At 34.0% G+C, this 19,709-nt stretch overlaps 1 protein-coding gene across 1 annotated transcript in view; it reads right to left on the bottom strand.

The window, feature by feature from the left end:
* WDR36 (WD repeat domain 36) overlaps window positions 1-18,811 on the bottom strand; it is a 54,064-nt gene extending 35,253 nt beyond the window's left edge. The window contains exons 1-8 of the mRNA XM_051994322.1: window positions 18,520-18,811; window positions 15,764-15,791; window positions 10,016-10,116; window positions 8,250-8,367; window positions 5,401-5,533; window positions 4,168-4,222; window positions 2,970-3,102; window positions 2,501-2,676 (exon numbers count right to left, since the gene is read on the bottom strand). Coding sequence (XP_051850282.1) covers window positions 2,501-2,676; window positions 2,970-3,102; window positions 4,168-4,222; window positions 5,401-5,533; window positions 8,250-8,367; window positions 10,016-10,116; window positions 15,764-15,791; window positions 18,520-18,690 — 915 coding nt within the window. The 5' untranslated portion in view covers window positions 18,691-18,811. The remainder of the gene's footprint in view (window positions 1-2,500; window positions 2,677-2,969; window positions 3,103-4,167; window positions 4,223-5,400; window positions 5,534-8,249; window positions 8,368-10,015; window positions 10,117-15,763; window positions 15,792-18,519) is intronic.
* Between the last annotated feature and the right edge of the window lie 898 nt (window positions 18,812-19,709).

Genomic DNA, 19,709 nt, shown 5'->3' with positions numbered 1-19,709 from the left:
GGACCATAGCATGCCAGGTTCTTCTATATGCCATGATCTCTCAAAGTCTGTCCAAATTCATGTTAGTTACTTCTATCTCATCCTATACTGTCCTCTTCAAACTTTCCCAATATCAAAGTCTTTTCCAATGTTTCCCATCTTCTCATTATGTGGTCACAGTGTTAAAGCTTCAACTTTAGTACCTGACTTTTCGGTGAATAGTCTGAATTAGTTTTTTTAAGTATTGACTATTTGATTTCCTTGCTGTCCAAGGGACTATCAAAAGTCTTCTCCAGCTCCATAATTTGACAGTGTCATTTCTGTACAAGAATATAAAATCTGACAGTGCTTCCATTTCTTCTGCTTCTATTTGCCAAGTAATAGGACCAGTTGCCAATATCTTAGTTTTTTGTGATATTAAGTTTCAAGTCAGCTTTTGGACACTCCCTCTTTCACACTCATCAAGAGGCTTCTTAATTCTTCACTTTCTGCCATCAGAGTGGTATTTTCTACATATTTGAAACTGTTGATATTGTTCCTGGCACTTTAATTCCATCCACTGTTAAGGACCATGCCTAAGTGAAGGGGCAGTCAATTCTCCGAGAGCCCCACAGCTATGAATCATAACACTTGAAGGAGTAGCAAAGAAGCCTTTACTTACACAGGTATTCCTTGTGGATTGGGAATGAAATAAATTGGAGGCAGGAGGGATGAGGAGAGAGGTCAGAGAAGGCAACTGCCTCTCAGTCTCCTTCTATCATCATCATCCTCTCACATTAAGAGATCCATTCTACAAGTCTGAGTTAAACCTTCAGCAGCAGAGCTCCAGAGTTAGACCTGCCTCCTGGCAGGTGGCTCTTGTATCACAACAATCCAATAGGCATTTCATATGATGTACTTGGCATATTAGTTAGTGACAATATACAGTAGCCTTATCTTACTGTTTTTCTAATCTTAAACCATTAGTCGCTCCATTTGTAGTTCTACCTGTTGTTTCTTCACTTCTATACAAGCTTACTAGAAGACAAGTAAATTAATTTGGTATTGCCATCTCTGAGGATCTGCCACATTTGTTGTGATCCAAACATTCAAAAATTTTAGCATAGTCAGTGAAACAGAAGTTTTTGTGGGCTTTCTCCATAATCCATAATGATGGCAATTTGGTCACTAATTCCTGTCTCTTCAAAAAACAGCCTGCTTGTCTGGTAACACTCAATTTAAATAATGTTGAAGTCTACCCTGCAGAATGTTAAATGTGATCTTGCTGGCTTGTGAAGAGAATGCAACTGTTTGGTAAAATGGTCATTCTTTGGCAATGGGATCTTTAGGAATGGGACCTAAAATGATCTTTTCAAATCGAATAACTTCTGTTCCAAAACTGCACTTTAAATGTACCATCTATTAGGATATTAAATAATTCAGCTGGAATTCTACCACCTCCACTAGCCTTGTATTACCAATGTTTCTTCAGGCCCACCTGACTTCTATCTCTAGGATGTCTAGCTCTAGAATCAATTACCTCACCATCATGATTACTGATTAACATCTATCTTGTTCTTCTGCATATTTTTGCCATCTCTTTTTCAATTTTTATGCTCCTGTTAAATCCATACCCTTTTTATTTTTTTTATCATGCCCAATTTTACATGGAACATTTTCTTGAAGATTACTTTTATAGCCCAGGTTTTGGGATATAATTATTTATGAATTAGTAAATTGATAAGAAAAAAATGCATTATTGATCTTTATAGCATTTGACTTTCCTATCAGCTTTGTCCCAAACCCTTCATTAGTATTATAGTTACTTCTTGCCTTCTGCTTTTCCCCAGTAAAGGGGCAGCTAGGTGAGACAGCAGATAGAACTGAGTAAGAAGTTTCAAACACAAGCACAGTTCAGAGAAATAGAGAAAGGAAATGATGAAAAGCAATTTCACAGAATCCTGTGTTGTATGAACTAATACAAAGTGAAATAAACCAAACCAGAAAAATTTAAAGCAATAACACAAAAAAATGTAAAGAGAAACAAACTTTGAAATTAACGTATGCAATCAAAACAACAAAGTCTTCAGAAACACCTGAAAATACTCTATAGAGCTGTAACATTTCTTCAAACACAAGATGGAAAAGGGAACATGTATTTTTAGATTCGGCTACTGAGTGGATTAATTTTGATTGTGTTAAAACTCTTCACTCCAGGCTCTTTTGTATTTTTAATTAGGAGGAAGGTGAAGTTAATTAAAAATGTAATAATGATGATGATGTTAATGTCTTAAAGAACTAATGTAATATTTTAAATTCACACAAGGGAAATTCAACTATTAAACTAGAAATAAGACAAGCAGAAATGCTTTGAAATTCAAGTAGAATTATATATTTAAAGCAAGTGGTATGAAGTAGAATTCATAGTTTCATTTTCAGTCATATTCAGAGGAAGAGGGCATGTTTTGATATATGTATGAAAATTCTTATGTTGTTATAAATAAATAAAACTATTAAAAAAAAAAAAAAAAAGAAATCCTACCCTCAGGGCATTGTCAGCACCATTAGTAACAAGAAGTGGCTCTCCATGGAGAAATGTTAAACCAGCAATTGCAGTGGAATGGGCATTTCTCATTTGATTGATAAGTTTTCTTTCTTCCAGGTCCCAGAGACTGATATGACCAAGTGGGCTACCAGATGCCATTACTGGATGTCCATCTACATATAAAAACAAAACATAACATAAAATATAATTATTATATATCTACTTAAAAACTCCTTATAATTAAAATATATGAAATGTCAAACTCAAAAGAATTCAACTGTTAACAGAAATAAACTGCAAGTAGATATTTAATAGATGATGAAACTAAAAAATTGCAGATATTCTTTTATGATGATCCCTGCTCTTTTGTGAACTGCTACATTATGTAGATATAAGAAAACATCATTTAGAAAATTTCCTTATTATCAAATATATATAAGAACTTTTTCTAAAGGATAAAATATACCTGTGCGGAAAGAAAGTGAAGTGACAGGACCCCAATCTTGGCGAAACTTCATCAACGTTTCATCAAATTTAATGTTGTGGATAATAATCTGACCAGATACAAGTCCAATTGCAATGACATCTATTGCAGGTGCCTGAAAATTAAATAAGTAACCCCCCAAAAAAGAGTGATTCTTTTTAAAATCCAAATATATTTATTCCAATATATTTATATAATTATATATTTATCTTAACAGTATTACCTTGTGATCTCCACTCCCCTACCCTAAGTTACCAAAAAATTTCATAATATCTATTTCTTTGTGTTTAAACAACAGAAACTTAGCTAAGAGGAAGCTTAAAGTTGATTCTAGCCTAATCCCCAAATTAGAGAATTTATCTATAATGTGCTGCTTCTTTCTAGGCAAACTTATGTAGATAATTATAGACAACAGATACAGAAAAGCACATATCCAGCAGTGGTTTGGGTATAAATGTATATAAAAGAACTAAGTTACTAGAATTGGGCCAGACAGTTTATCTCATTTCTGTAGAAGGTATTCCAAAAATCATCTTTTCCAAGTTTTTCAACATAAAGGAAAATAGTTCTTTCCAGGGTAAGCTTAAACCAGATGAAGGGTTAGACCTCATGATTCCAAACAACCATTGATTCAATGATGTTGACATCATTACTTTTGTACTAGTAATAATTTTTCTCAAACAATATTAAGTTACTATCCAAAAAAGGCCTAACACTGTACAATGCTACAAGGAAATTAATATAGGAAAACGACAATTTCACAGATCCCAAAACAATTCTCAATTTAATGCTTGTAGATCAAGGAACTGTTAAAAAAAAAAAAAAAAAGAATTTAATTTATATCTTTTATTTTAAAATTTTATTGATTTCCATCCCCCTCTCTCCCATCTCCTAATGTATTAAGCCATTACTTGTAATAAAAGGTAGAAAAACTAGTTCAGCAAAACTAATATATCATCTTCACAAGCAGAACTTCATAACCATAACTGTCCATGAAGACTTGTTTCTCTTCATTTTAATTATTTTAAAATTTCCAAAGCACTCTTTTTTCATTCCAGCAATCATAGGCATCAAAGTAATAAATGAACTATTCTTCTACCTTTTAAAATCTATAGAGATGCTTCTCAAAATATAGAAAAGCACATATTTAACACTTGTTTCTTAACAGTAAAAATCTAACCTGTTGGAGAGCTGTCACTGCAAGATTCCATCCTGGAAATGTATATAGAAGTTTGCTATAAGGGGGGAAAAAAAACTACTTAAAAAACTAATTTTGATGGACAAATACCAAATACTTAGAAAACATGAAAGCACACTTCTTCAGAAAATGCAAAGTTAAGTCTAGCACAGTGCCTTACACCTAGCAAGTACTTCATAAACTTGTTGGATTAAATGCAAATTAAATTTAAAAGTAGGGCAAAACCACAAACAACAATTGTAAAGAATATTCTTTTTAAGAATACAACTATAAGTATTTTTCTCCTTTTAGCTACCAAACCGCATGAAATAAAGCACAGATACAAACAAAAAAATATATCATAAAAATATCACTCCCCACTTCTGATCATTCAAATTAGTGAAATCATGCTACATATAGTCATTTAAAAATAAGTATATTATGCAAACTGATTTCGACATATTAACATGTACATATTCATTAGCTAACACAACCTATCTAAAAGTATTATGCTAGCTATACTAAAGCACTAAACATTTGTTACCATCTTAGAATTAAGAAAGGCTTTAAGGGGCAGCTAGATTGCTCAATGGATAGAGCACCAGCCCTGAAGTCAGGAGGATCTGAGTTCAAATTTGGCCTCAGACACTTAACACTTCTAGCTGTGTGACCTTGAGCAAGTCACTTAACCCCAATTGCCTCAGCAAAAAAAAAAAAAAAAAAAAAAAAAAAAGGAGGGGGGGTTAAGACGAAGATTTTGAGAAGCACAGTCACTTAAATGTCCAAGAGATAATGCTTTTTTTCCCTTTTTTCTTATCAACCTTCAATAAACTTGTAAGAAAGTATGCAATTTAAAAATAAATTTTGTGTTCTTAGAAATGCTTAAAAATATTGCAATAATGAGTCTGTTACTGTTACTGAGGAAAGATGTGATTTAACATTTCTCATGTTCATACTCTTTTTTCTTATTCCTCAGTTTACTCAAAGATCATCCAAAAAAGTCACCTATCTTTCACATTTGACTGTAGAATTATAAAAACAAATCAAAGTCAGCTGCATGGATGTACAAGAGAATTTCAAAATATTTGTCACTAGAAAACTACCAAGACAGATTTCTCTAGATCTTATGAAATGCAATTAAATATTGGTTAAGAGAACTAGCTGCTAATAAGTAGAGCACAAACTGAAATGTGTGGAGAGAAGCATCTAATTAGAACTAATTAGAAATATGCTTACTTGGACTTAATATTCCACAATTGAAGGCTTCCTTGCTCACTCCCGAGGAGAATTTTGTTCAAGTAGGTACTTGGATGCAAAATGGTAGAAATTTTAAAAACAGCCTTATCAAAAGTCAACTGTAGGTACTTTTCTGCAAATAAAGGAACAGTTTAAGAAACAATGCAAATAATTTCAGCATGCAGCAATACTTCCAAATATCTAATACTAAGAATCAGTAAATTTTAAAATTTAGATTTGTTATAAACTAACTTGTAAAAGTACTACAAAAGAAACATGGTTAAAATAGACGCAATGAATACCAAAATTATTATGAAAAATTAGTCTCAAAGACTATCAAATTATTTGATATTGACATAGAACTCATTTAGAGATAGAAAATAGAAGAGATTATGAAAAAGAAAATACTTCCTAGATGGGGAAATACAACAACAAATCTGATTTTACTGTTATATGTGTCTTTATTTAGAAGCCTAGTGAATTCTCTAAGCATACAAATGATGCTGAGGTATTCCAGATAATAATATATTAAATTAATGGGAATCAAGTCAACAAGGATTTATTGTGCAAAAAAGGACAAAGGCAAAAACAAAAAACCCAATAACCTTCCAGTCCATGTTCTTAAGAAACTCAGTTTAGTAGGGGAAGTTAACATGCCAATAACCATATACTGACAAGATACATTAAAGATAATCATGGGGGAAGGCACCAGCATTCAGAAGAATCAAGAAGTTCATGATTTTAGGTTGGAGCTAAAGGAAGAAAGGAGATAGCTATGAAGGAATTTCACGTATAGTTAACAATAAGTAAAAATGCAAAGTCAAAGGTAATAAGCCCACAAGAATTGCACATATTTTTAAACTCTTTCAATATACTGATCAATCATGAAGAACTTTCCTCCACTTTAATCTTTCTTTCTTAAAAAAAAAATACTTTTTGTTTTGTGGGATAGGCTTCCTATTCTATAGGAGAAAAGAGAACAGAATGGAGAAAATTATGGTAATATAAAAATAGCAATAAAAATTTACTATAAGGGGGTAAAGTAAATACATATTCAGGAGATGGATGGTCATTCAGGAAATAGCTAGGAGAGATCAGTGTCACTAGATCTCAGCGTAGCTGGGGGTAAGGTCTAAGAAAAGACCACATTATTCAAGTGCCACATAGAAGACTTTATTCTGAACCTGGCAGTGACAGAAAGTTACTGGAGTTTATTGAAGGAGGAAGAATAACTTGGTCAGACCTGTGCTTTAAAAAAAAAAAAAAACAACTTAAATTTCAAAAAAACCTTTCCTTTCTAAATTTGGAACCCCAACTTTTCTTGCACCTTTCAGCCCTTTTCCTATACAGAGAAGGCAAGCACTGTCAATACCCACTGTATATAAAAAGTTACACAAAACCTATTTCCAAAATGAAGTTAAAAAAAAAAAAACTCCAATTTGCTCTCAGAGCTCATTAGTTCTCTTTCTGAAGGTGGGTAGCATTTTTTGTTGTGAGTCTTTTGGAACTGTCCTGAATCATTGTATCGATCACAGAAGCTAAAATTTTTCACAGCTGATTATTGTTATAATATTGTTACTGAATATAATGTTCTCCTAGTTCTAATCACTTATTAGTGCATCAGTTCATAGTAATCTTCCCAGGTTTTTCTGACACACTTCAGTACTGAATTTACTGTTCAGTAAGATCAGTTTGAGAGAGGGGGATGACAGCCTGGAGTGAGCAAAGATTTGAAGAAGGGAAACTAACTGGAAGACTATTCCAATAGTGTAGGTGTGATGTGCTAAGGACCTGTACCACAGTGATGGCAATGTTGGGAGGTTGGGAATGGGGGTTTTAAAAGGTAAGTTACAAAAGGAAGGATCAATAGAACTTAATAGTTAACTATTGGATGTGGAGGGCGAGAAAAAGGGCATTGAGGTTTATACCCAGGTTGAGGACATGTTGAGTTTAACATGTCTATGGAACAACCAGTTTCACATGTTCTAGAGGTATTTGGAAATGCAAGACTGGATAGGTTAGGCAAAAGGTTAAGGCTGGATAAAGAGATCCAAAAATCATCTTCAAAGAAATGATACTAAATCAATTGGAGCTGATGAAATATAATAGTTGCCTTGACCTTTAAAAAGGTTATTTTAAGATAAATTACTTTACCCAATAAGTAGCAAACTTTCAGTAAGAAAGTTTGTCTTGTCAGTATATGAGATCCAAGAGGTTATACAACGTGAAAATGTAAAAGCTTGAGAAGGATTCAGGTAATTTATAGATGATAAAGCTATGAATCATTAAGGGAAGTAGAAGTATTCTAGACTTCAATCTCAAAACTTCTGAGGTTGACTTGACTACTTCCAAAAATATTCCTTGGTGCCACTATCAAAAATAAAATATCAATGGAAATGGATGTAGGTTTGACCCAGTTTAACATTTTTTGCTGTCATATAAAAATGATGGCTATGTCACTGCAAATATACAGAATTTATTTCCAAAGTATCTTATATTAGAACTCTGTAGGTAACTTTAAAAACAACCCTCATTTTATAACTATGTAGAGATGAGAAACTAACCATGGTTATCCCAAAAATTAAACATAAGATGTAACAATTTAAAAAACCCAGGGAATGTGAACAAAGCAAGTAACATTAATAAAAAAAAAAAGACAAGTTATCAAAATTATGATTTTTGGTTGCTTCTTGGAAATTTAATTAATGAAAACATAATGAAGTAATTCTTTTACTATTAAAAAAAAGTACTTATTGCAGATGCTAATAACTCTACAGGAAAGATTAAAAACTTAAAAATTTATTTTCTCCCATCCTGAACTAAATATATTGCATAATGTTCATTCTTACCTTCTGAATATATATGCCAAATAATGAGAATACTGTCTATATCAATAGAGATGACGTGATCCCCAAAGGGCTGTAAGAGGTGAATTTCTGCATTGTGACCCCTGAAGGTATGTGCTACCTATAATATTAAAAGTTCAAAATACTTCCATTAGTTATAATAATATATAGTATAGTATGTACTAATAATATAGTATTAATGTTAGAAAATATAAAAACATCCACACTACTTATATTTCTTATAATTATATTCTTTGTATAGTAATAACAAATGACAGGTAGGTAGAGCTTTCTTAAAAATCCTATTTTCATATATCATGTACAAGTTATCTTGAATTTTCACACTGTCAATCAATTAAATACAAAGCCAAAATGAACCAGTCTTTAACTTCAATGAGTTTACAATCCATATCAGAGAGCATGCACATTTTTAGATATATAGGAAATGAATAATTTGGAAACTACTGCAATGACACAGGTTTACGTTGATAAGGGCCTGAACCAGAACTAGAAAGGCAGTCATGTTAGGAAAAAGAGGAGGAGATAGATGACAAGAAGAAACAAGATTTGGAAACTAATGGTAAAGTGAGTAATTATGAGAACTTGAGAATGATGATAAAATTATAAACTTAAGATATTGAAAGGATGATGGTATTCTCAGCAGAAAGAGGGAAATGTGTAAAAATGTTGGTTTTGGGGGAAAAGAGTGAAGTACAGCGAGATACAGAGGTGATACTTATAGTTATCTAAGCTGATATGGTCCCCAGGAGACAGAATATATTAAAGGTAGCCCAGGGCAGTCTTGGGAGTATGAATGATGATGATACAGCAAAGGACACTCAGAAAAAATGGTGAGAAAGAGAGGAGAAGGAAGAGTAAATCACTGGACAGGTCTTATCAAACTGAAAAGGTTTCAGGTATAAGCCTAGGGACACACTAGAAGATGGTCTTACAGCAGAGGTTCTTAAATTGGGATCTGTGAACTTGGTTTTTTAAAATATATTTTGATAACTATATTTTAATATATTTCCCTTATAATCCTATATATTTTATGTATTTAAAAAGATCAGGTCTATAGGCTGCCAAAGAGATACAAGATACAATAAAAGTTAAAAACACCTTATCATCTCATAAGCCTGGTTGATAACAGGTATTGATTTTAGAGTAGCTCTAGAAACTCATTAAGTCATGAGAAATCCACAAAAACATATTGGGCACCTGTTTATAGTTGATTTATAACATTAAGTGAGAAATTATAGACCAGAAAGATAAAATATATATAAAAATAACATATCAAAAATGCAAGGAGTTATAAGCTATTTGGAATCCAAAGCACTGGGAACTGGAGGTAGAAGGAAAGTCTTCCTATTGGATTTAAAATTAACTCTAAAGGCATGCTTAGTTTAACAGTGAGAACCTTGTCAAAAAGTACAGACCATAAAATAGCTGAAGTATTTATAGAGTTACCAAATTAATCCACATTGCCACTTCTCTTTTTCTCATTATAACACATTATATAGCTAAGACACCATCTTCCATTCTAAACTAGTGAAATGATAATACAGGATAGGATCTGCCCAAGAATGAAGAAGATGGGTAATTTAGCTTCCTCCCAAGTCTACCAAGGTGAAATATAGCAAAGTTCTCAAGAAGCTGACAAGAGTAACAAGTTGTACTCATTATGTTTACTCCATTAGAATTCACTATATGAAATAATGAATATTATGAAATAGGTAAATTGAAATATTTCCAGAATAAATAATACAAACCTCTTTGTTTCGGGAAAATGCAGAGAAAACATTCCCATATGCAGCAAAGACCAACCTCCCATCAGCTGCCAAACAAGTGATATCCTGAGGTACAGAATTGCCTAGGAAAGAACAAACAAGAAATCCCCAAGTTTTAATATAAATTAAGAAAATATTTTAACTTGTGGTATTAACATGCTTTACTAGATATGGGGACAAGCATCTGCAGTCCCTACTGCCTGGGTGACTGAGGCTTTTACTTTGGAGTCCTGAGTTATAGCAATCAAAGCCAATTTGGTGTTCATCCTAAATGTAGCCTATATATATATGTGTATATATATATATATATATATATATATATATATATATATATATATATGATGGAACCCCTCTCCTCCCTATATGATGAAACCCCTGTCCTCCCTATTAGGGAGTTCTATTTTCTTGATTCAGTTGAGCACACTTCAGTCTTTGACATATTTATATTAGCTATTGCTCCAAACTTCGTGTAATCCAAAAACTTAATAAACATGAGCCTCATGTCTTTGTCTAAACCAGTGATTAAAATATTGGCTTTGACATTGCTAAGAACAAATCCCTGTTGTACTCCAAAGAACTTTCAAAGACTAGAAAGCGCTCTGGCTCATTAATCAAAGGTGAAAATGAGCAAACCTTTTAAATTTCCTAGAATATATGACAAGACCACCAAATTAGTTAGAATGGACTTCAGAGATTGTCTAATCTACAGCCTTCATTGGTAGCAGGAAGAGGATGAAGACGTTAAGTGACTTGTCTGACAGCCCACTGGCTTTAAGAGACAGAGCCAGGATTAAGTATCTAAAGCTATATGTAGTTGCAGCTCTGGATTTCTGATAAATCCATTAACTAACACTTTTCGTTACAGTTGTTCATTTATATAATTAAAAAAAAATTATATGCTCACCATCTTATTCACAATATTTAAAAATTTCATTAAATATTTTCATGAACTTCAGATACTAAATGTCTATTTATCAAAGCACTTGAGGCACTCTGATTTAGTGAGGAGTCTTGGATTTTATATCAGAAGACTTGAATTGAGATCCTACCTCATTAAGCAATATGACCTCCCAGATTCATTTTACTGAGTCTCACTTTATCCTATAAAGCTAGGGATAAAAACATTGGAAGTACCTAATCCAAAGAGTTATTTAAAAAGAGCATATGAAATGACACATTCAAATTACTTTGTAAGGTATTTTATGTTTGCCATTATAATTTATGGTATTCAACTGATTTTCCAACCTGCTGATTAACATGTTAGTAAAAGGAAGGGCTGAATGTGGTTGATTCTTATGTTATTACATTTTCTCCAGCAGGTACACTTTTCAAACTAGCAAAGACTTAAACAATTTTTAAAAAGTGAACTAAAACTCAAGAGAAGATGGAAAAGATGCCTTTAAAATGTGTCTGCATTTGAAATTTATGTTTTAGACACTGGAAAATTATAACTTAGGGTGACTTTAGCAACAACTGATACCCTTAAATATGGTTTTATTTAATCTTCTCATCTATCTTGGTCTTCATTTTTCTTTATACATTGCTTGCATGAGTTTTTGAAGTTTTCTTTCTGCAGAAAACTTAAGGGAAAAAAGAACCATCTTTCTGTCCTTCCCTTTACTACTTATATCACCACCACCAGCAGCCATCATCTATATAGACCTTGAGATTTGCAAGGTACTTTAAATTTACTAATTCATTTATCTTCACAACAGTGAAGACCATACTGTTATCATTTCCATTTTAAAGATGGGGAAACTGTGTCTAAAGGGAGTTTAGGTGACTTGCCCAAGGGTACACAGTAAATTTAAGAGGTAGGATTTTAACTCCAATCTTACTTAAGGTGTCATGCTGAATACTATTCATGAGTCATTTAATATCTCTGGCTTTCACTATCCATGTCTAAAAAAGTAAATTGGAATGAAAGATCTGGTTGTGCCTGACAGTTTTAAATTGTGACATAATGAAGCCTTTTCTCTGTCTACTATGTTTCCCAAAGCATTGTGATTATCAATTTTTTAAAATATCTTGCTAATAAACGAAGCTTCAGCTTTCCACATTGAGAATTCCAAAACTTTCTGCCTCAAGACTTCCATCACCATTATGCCTAACCCTATCAATTGAGGACATCATTTCATATTTCACTGAAAAAAAAAAAACAAACAAACATTTGCCAAGAGCTCCCACTTGTCCCCTCTTCTCATCTCAAGCCAGTTATCTTCCTAGTTATTTTAACCTTCATTTTCATAATCAGATGAAAAAGAGGACCCACTTTGATCTTATCTTGATATAAAGTATAAGAGTATATATACCAAGTATACTTGGTATACAGTATAAGAGTATAAGTCTATACCTCATTTTTGCTATACAGTTTTCTACTCAAATAGTGAAGATTCCTCCCAGAACTAGAACTTTGTGTTTATCAAACACTAGATTATTATGATCATTTACTACTATGTCCTCTGTACTTAATCTACTCCATTGACCCACCATTCTATTTCTTAGCCAGAACAATATACTTTTGACGATTATACCTTTATTTACAGTTTGAGATCTTATATAGTTAGTCCACCTTTCTTTGCAGTTTTTTTTTTTTTTTTTGGTCATTAATTCTCTTGATATTATTGCCCTTTTATTCTTCCAGATGACTCTTATTTTTTCTAGCTTTGTAAAATAATTTTTTGGAGGTCTGATTGTTATGGCACTGAATTAAATGGATTAATTTGGGGAAAAGAGTCATTTTTATTACATTGGCTTGACCTGCTCATGAGTAACTAGTATTTTTCCAGTTAGATCTGACTTTATTTGCGTGAAATGTATTTTGTAATTGTGTTCTTATAATTACTAGATTTGTCTTGGCAGGTATACTCCCAAATAATTTATATCATCTACTGTTATTTTATATGAAAATTCTCTATTTTTTACTGCTGAACTTTGTTGAGAATATGCAGAAATGCCAATGATTAATGTGGCTTGATTTTGTATCCTGCAAGTTTGTTAAAGTTTTCATTATTTCAATTAGTTTTTTAGTGGATTCTCTAAATATATCATCATATCTGAAAAAAGTGAGTTTTATTTCCTCATTCTCATTTTAATTCCTTCAATTTCTTTTTCTTCTTTTACTATAACTAACATTTCTACTACAATATTGAACAACAGTGACAATAGTTTATCTCCATTCAGATAATGCTTGCTGATGGTTTTAGATAAATACTTTTCAATTTAAGGAAAGATCCACTTATTCCTATGCTCTCTAGTGTTTTTAATAGGAATAAGTGCTGTGTTTTTTTTTTCTAAAACTTTTTCTGTACCTCTTGACATAATCATGATTTGTTTTGATTTTCTTATTGATATGGTCAATTATTCCTAATATTGAATCAACCCCGTATTCCTGGTATACATCCTATCTGCTCATAATGTTTAGTCGTTGGGATATATTGTATAATTGCCCTGCTAGTATTTTTTTCAAAATTTTTAGACTAATATTCATTAAGAAAGTTGGTCTAATTTTCTGTTTTAGCTCTTCCTGTTTTAGGTATAATCACCATATGTCATAAAATGATTTCCTTAGGAATTCCTTCTCTATTATTCCAAATAGTTTATATAATATTGGAATTAATTTCATTTTGAATGTTTGGTAGAATTTATTTGTAAACTCATCTGGCCTGGGGGATATTTTTCTTATGGCATTTATTGATGGCTTATTCGATTTCTTTTTCTAAGATAGGGTTATTACGTACTTTGTTTCCTCTTCTGTCAATCTGGGCAATTTGTATTTTTGTAAATATTCATCAATTTTGCTTAGACTGTCAGATTAATCTTATTGTCTTCATTTTCAAAGATGACCAAAATGCTGTCACTGTGTTAGAATTGCGTTACAGTGTGTCCAACTGTGGTTGAGACTAATAGGAGCTTGGAATGCTCTGCCAAAAGTAGGACACAAATAGTCCACATGAACATGTCTCTAATTTTGCATATTTCACGTTTCCTTTGAGCTAATTCAATTCTACTTTGCTCACAGAGGACAACACCTCCTCTGATGAGGGCACACCATGCAGGGCAGTCCTGTGCCAATGTCTCCCATGTCATACAATTGATTCTAAAAAAAAAAGTTCTTACGAGAGACCTTGAGAGTGTCCTTGTATCGCTTTTTCTGACCACCTTGTGAGCACTTGTCCTGTGTGAGTTGCCCATAAAATACTCTTTTTTTTGTAGGCATACATTTATCATTAGAATAATGTGACCAGCCCAACAGTTATGCTCTCTGCAGTAGAGTTGAATGTTTGGCAGTTTAGGTCTAGAAAGAACCTCAGTATTTGGTACCTGATCCTGCCGGGTGATCTTCAGAACCTTCCCAAGTCAATTCAAATGGAAGTGATTCAGTTTCCTGGCATGGAGCTGGTAACTGCTTAGGTCTCCCAAGCACACAACAATGAGGCAGCACAATGGCTTTTGCAGTTTGGTAGTCAGTCCAATACCTCTCCTCTCCCACATTTTTCCTTCAGAGCCTCTCAAATACTGAGCTAGTTCAGTTTAGAGGATCAATGCTATCACAGGGCAATCTCTTTACTCATGGGCAAACTGGATTTAAGTGAGGCAGAGTGAAGCACCAATTCTTCAGCCTCACTCTTCCAGAGTTAAGGAAGTCCTGGGGCAATACAAAAGTCAGAACCACTGGTGATAGCCTAGGATGCAGCAGATGACTGTGATGATGTTTGACCAAGATCTGAGTACTTCACAGAGCCTACTCCAGCTGCCTTCATGGCCACTGGAACAAACTATTCTCTTCTGTCCATTATGCCAAGGGAAGTTTTCACATATCTGGAATGGACATTTCTTTAACTCATCAACAAGTTTATAGCCTGGTGACTACCCTCAATTTGGTATAGCTTTTCTGCTGAGATGATTTACCAGGGTGTGACTGAAGCACATGTTACAGCTTCTTGGAGCCACAGGTCAAAGCTGAGTGCCAGGTAGACATCAAAAGTGGATGAGCAGCTCTGAAAAGGGCTTGGCAAGTCCTCACACCTAAGGAGCTAGTTCTCCTCAAATATTCTATATATCCCAATCTACTATGTAAATAGCTTGTATTTACCTAGTTATTTACATGTTGTCTCTCCCATTAGAATGAAAGTGCCTTACTGTAAGGGATTGTTTTTGCCTTGTTTTATCACCAACATTTAGCACAATACTGGGTATACAGTTACCAGATAATATTTGTTGACTATTAACTGAATGACTGACTCTCTTTTTTTGCCTGAGTTATTTCTCAAGAACTTCAATTAATTTGGGACTTTAATATTCCTGATACTATTACTTCAGATCTAAGATACTTTTTTCCAATTATTCCTTATTTTTTCCTTTTAAAATCTGAGATAACTGTTATGGGTTCCTTTGTAATTAGATTGATTTTCTCAGATGCTTTCTTTTTCACTGGTATCATTCCTGGCTGAATAACAAGAACTCACATTTATGGTGATTTTTCTCATATCAACCCTTTAAGATAATTAGTGACAAATGTCGTTATCTCCAGTTTACTAATAAGGAAAATTGAAGCTCAAAAAGTGAAATAATTTGAATATGGGCTCAATATCCTTTCTATAATAACAACAACAAAAAAAATCTTCACAAATTCATTTTCAAAATGATTTCCCATTTCTTTATGTAATTCAAAAATACACATTTTATACCACCAAGGAAGTGCAAAACATTAACAAACTGCATACTTACTTACTGCCACCAAACTAAGTTTCTGGACCTGTTTAAAAAGGAAAAAAAAAAAAGGAATTTTGAATAGTTTTGGCAAATAAAAATATAATAGCATCCTTAAGAATTAAGCTAAAACTCATTAAATAACAAAATATGCTATATTTTGTACATGAAAATTGCCTTACAGACTTCAGGAGGACAAAGATTCAAGGTTTATTTTAGTGATGGACTTATATAGTTATATTATTTCTCATTGGGGCAAAGAGCATACTTATGAACTATGTGATTATAGTTAAGAATACAGCTTTTGGCTATGAAAAAACTACAGGGGAACTAAAATGGCCTACTGCTCTCCACTGAAGACATCCAACATCCTGAAGCAAATTGAAAATATAAAATCCCTTTTGGAACCTTAAATATGAGGAACAGTTGATATTTTCACCTTTACAAATAATCCATTTCCCCAACTACCCTCCTCTTACCACACAAAGAATGACCTTCTCTCTTGGGCCACATAAAGCATTTAGTTTTTCAGCTCTCCATTTATCAATTAATCAATACAGGCATTTCTTTTAAGCACCAGGAGGCATTGTGCTAGGCCCTCCAAATATAAAGTTGAAACAGGGATTCTATGCATGGATACATAAAATCAATTCAAGGTATTTGAGGGGAAGGAGTGGAAAAGACAAAAACAGTTCAAAGTTTTTTTTGTTTTTTGTTTTTTTTTTGGTGGAGAAGAAGATATTAGCAATTGGGGAGTCAGGAATGGTTTCAATGTTGATGAAGTTGGTGGGTTGAGATGAATTTTTAAGGAAAATAGGGATTCTAAGAAAGGAAGTAGTGAGTATATTCTAGATATGAGAGAGCAAATGAAAAGGCACAAAGAGGGAAGACAGAATGCTTAAAAGGCACAATAAAGCCAGTTTGGATAGAATGTAGTGTGCATGAAAGGGAATAATGTATAATAAGAATGGAAAGATTAGATAATGAAGATTTTAAACCTCAAACTGTGGAATTTATATATGATCCTTGAGGCACTCCTTTAAAGTCAAGGAAGGGACTTACTATAGGTTACAAGTCCTAAAGTGGAAAAAGGTAAAATTTGACATTGGTTCTTCTGACTCTAAATCTAGGCCTATCATGTAATTTAATTAATATTCATATCAATTTTTATGTTACACATACCTATGTCTATATATTCCTAGATTTAAGAGCTAAAGCTGGATTTTTTTCTTAATTTTTTTTTTTTACATCTTCCCAAGTGCCTAAACAAAGGAGATTTTTGTTCATTTGTTTTAATTTTGTATTTTGTATATTTATACATGTATATTTTTATATGTGTGTGTATTTAATATTTATTCATTTTGTTTTAATTTCAAGAGTCATCCTTTCTTACATCCACTATGTGGAAGATACTATACTAAGCACTGGAAATAAAAGGAATATATTTTTAAGTTCCTACTTTAAAATCTTAGGTGAGGAAAAGGGAAGGTAAATGGAAAGATAAAAATATAATAAATATATTACACAAACAAATATGGTAAATATATCACAGAGGCAAAGAAGACTCAGTTAGACAGACTGCTTTAGGATAATTTGATGAAGGACAAAATTTTTTCAGTTAAGGGATTCTTGGAAAATGTATCATCTGAATCAAGTCTTAAAAGAAAAAATAGGTTTCTGAAAAAACAGATGAGAAAGAAGTATACTGTCAGTATGGGACAAATGTATTGAATGAAAATCATATACACTAATAAAGGAGGAGGAACGAACCTTAAGGTTTAATTAATAGGATTAATGTGAAAGAAAATAACAAAGATAGTTTGAAGTTAAATCATAGAGAATCTCAAAGGCCAGGATAAAGAGTTTATATTGTGCCTAAAGGCAAGAGGGAATCACTCAATGTTTCTGTGATGAGGAGTGACATGAATCACTCCTATTCCACGGCTAGCTATTCCATAGTTAGGTTATTTTGGCAAGTGCACAAATAACAATGAAAAGGGAAAGAGTTGATGGTTAGGAAAACGAGTTAGGAATAACCTAGGCGATGACAGCCTGAACTAGATTGGTGTTTTTGAGTGAAGAGATGTTATAGCAGAACAAGAAGATCTGGACCTTGGTATCATATGAAAGTTGAAGTAACTAAGCTAAACATGAACCAAGATTGCAAACAAGTTAGTTCTTTTCCCCCTTCCCCTATGTTGAGTTTGAGATGCCCAAGAAACGGGAAAATATTCATCAAGCAGCTGGTGATACTGTGATTTGGATAGAGATTAGGACTTAGAAAGTTTATTCACAACTGAATTTAGACAATCTCTAAAGTACCGAAAGAAAAAGGTGGTCCGGGACGAGAGTTGGAGCACACACACTCTAAGATGGCTGGGCAAGAAATAATGGACAGGCAGGAAGAGATTCAGGGCAAACTACTGTCACGGAAGCCAAGGAATGACAAAGTATACAAGAGTATCAGTAACTGATTTCGGGATGTCTTAGCGAAGTTGCAAACCTGGATGACTGGGCAACTGTTTAAAAAAAAAAAAAATGCAGATAGCAAAGAGTGAGAAATGAGTAAATTCATCTACAGAGCTTACTTTGCCGGAGGCTCGGATGGTTTTTCAGGCGGATCTTTAAGCGCTCAGGCATGAAATGGGATAATGATTACAAGCCCAGCAGCAGACGCTCGGTCGCGGGTGGCAGCAAGGACAGAGGGAAGCCCAAAGAGGGAAATATGGGCGATGCGGTGGGAGAGAAAGGACGTGGTGCAAGAGGCTACTTACATTATAAGTGTGGAAACTCGTCCCCACGCAAGTTGTCACATAGAACCTGCGGTGCCGACCGTGGTAACGAACCACGTGCGGGATATGGGAGCTGAAGAGCCCGAGAGCGCGGAACCCAGAGAACAGCGCGCTGCCTGAGGAGTGTCCTCCGCCGCCGCCGCCGCCCTCCATCTCCTCGGCCTTGTGGAGCCCTAGTCCAGTAATCCCGCGGCTGCGGCTCCAGCTCAAAAGCTTAATAACTTCTTCAACGCGGCAACTACAGCTTCTCGTGGCATATCCAGAGCCAACGCGCCTCTATTAAGGCCACTTCCGGCGCTGAGACCAATACGTCACCCTCATTTCCGTTCTGTTAAAGGAAGTCTCCCTGACGCTTCCGAACGCTGTAAACAATCTCAATTCCTCGGAAAGGTGTCTTGCCCAACTGCTGGGCACGTTTACTAACTGTAGGTGTCCCCCCAAGATTTTGTCCTTGACCTTCTCTTTTCTCTTCACTTAGTTCTCATTCTCTCTCTCTCTCTCTCCCTCCCTTTCTCTCCCTCCCTTTCTCTCTCTCTCCCTCCCTTTCTCTCTCTCTCTCTCTCTCTCTCTCTCTCTTCTCTCTCTCTCTCTCTCTCTCTCTCTCTCTTTCTCTCTCTCTCTTTCTCTCTCTCTCTCTCTCTCTCTCTCTCTCTCTCTCTCTCTCTCTCTCTCTCTCTATATATATATATATATATATATTATTTTTTTTACCTTCACTGTGCTGAATCTTCCGTCCTACCCCAAGCTCTCTACTGACCTCCAATCTCCTGTCTCTGACTGGATGACCAATTGACATCTTTTTTTTTTTTTTAATAACTTTTTATTGACAAAACCCATGCCAGGGTAATTTTTTACAATGTTATCCCTTGCACTCACTTCTGTTCCGATTTTTCCCCTACCCGAGATGGCAAGCAGTCCTTTACATGTTAAATAGGTCACAGTATATCCTAGATACAATATATGTTTGCAGAACCGAACAGTTCTCTTGTTGCACAGGGAGAATTGGATTCAGAAGGTATAAATAATCCGGGAAGAAAAACAAAAATGCAAAGTTTACATTCATTTCCCAGTGTTCTTTCTTTGGGTGTAGCTGCTTCTGTCCATCCTTGATCAATTGAAACTGAGTGAGATCTCTTTGTCGAAGAGATCCACTTCCATCAGAATACATCCTC

This window comes from Antechinus flavipes, chromosome 1 (assembly GCF_016432865.1).
Source record: "Antechinus flavipes isolate AdamAnt ecotype Samford, QLD, Australia chromosome 1, AdamAnt_v2, whole genome shotgun sequence".
Taxonomy (NCBI): domain Eukaryota; kingdom Metazoa; phylum Chordata; class Mammalia; order Dasyuromorphia; family Dasyuridae; genus Antechinus; species Antechinus flavipes.
This window is presented reverse-complemented; position numbering and strand designations above follow the sequence as displayed.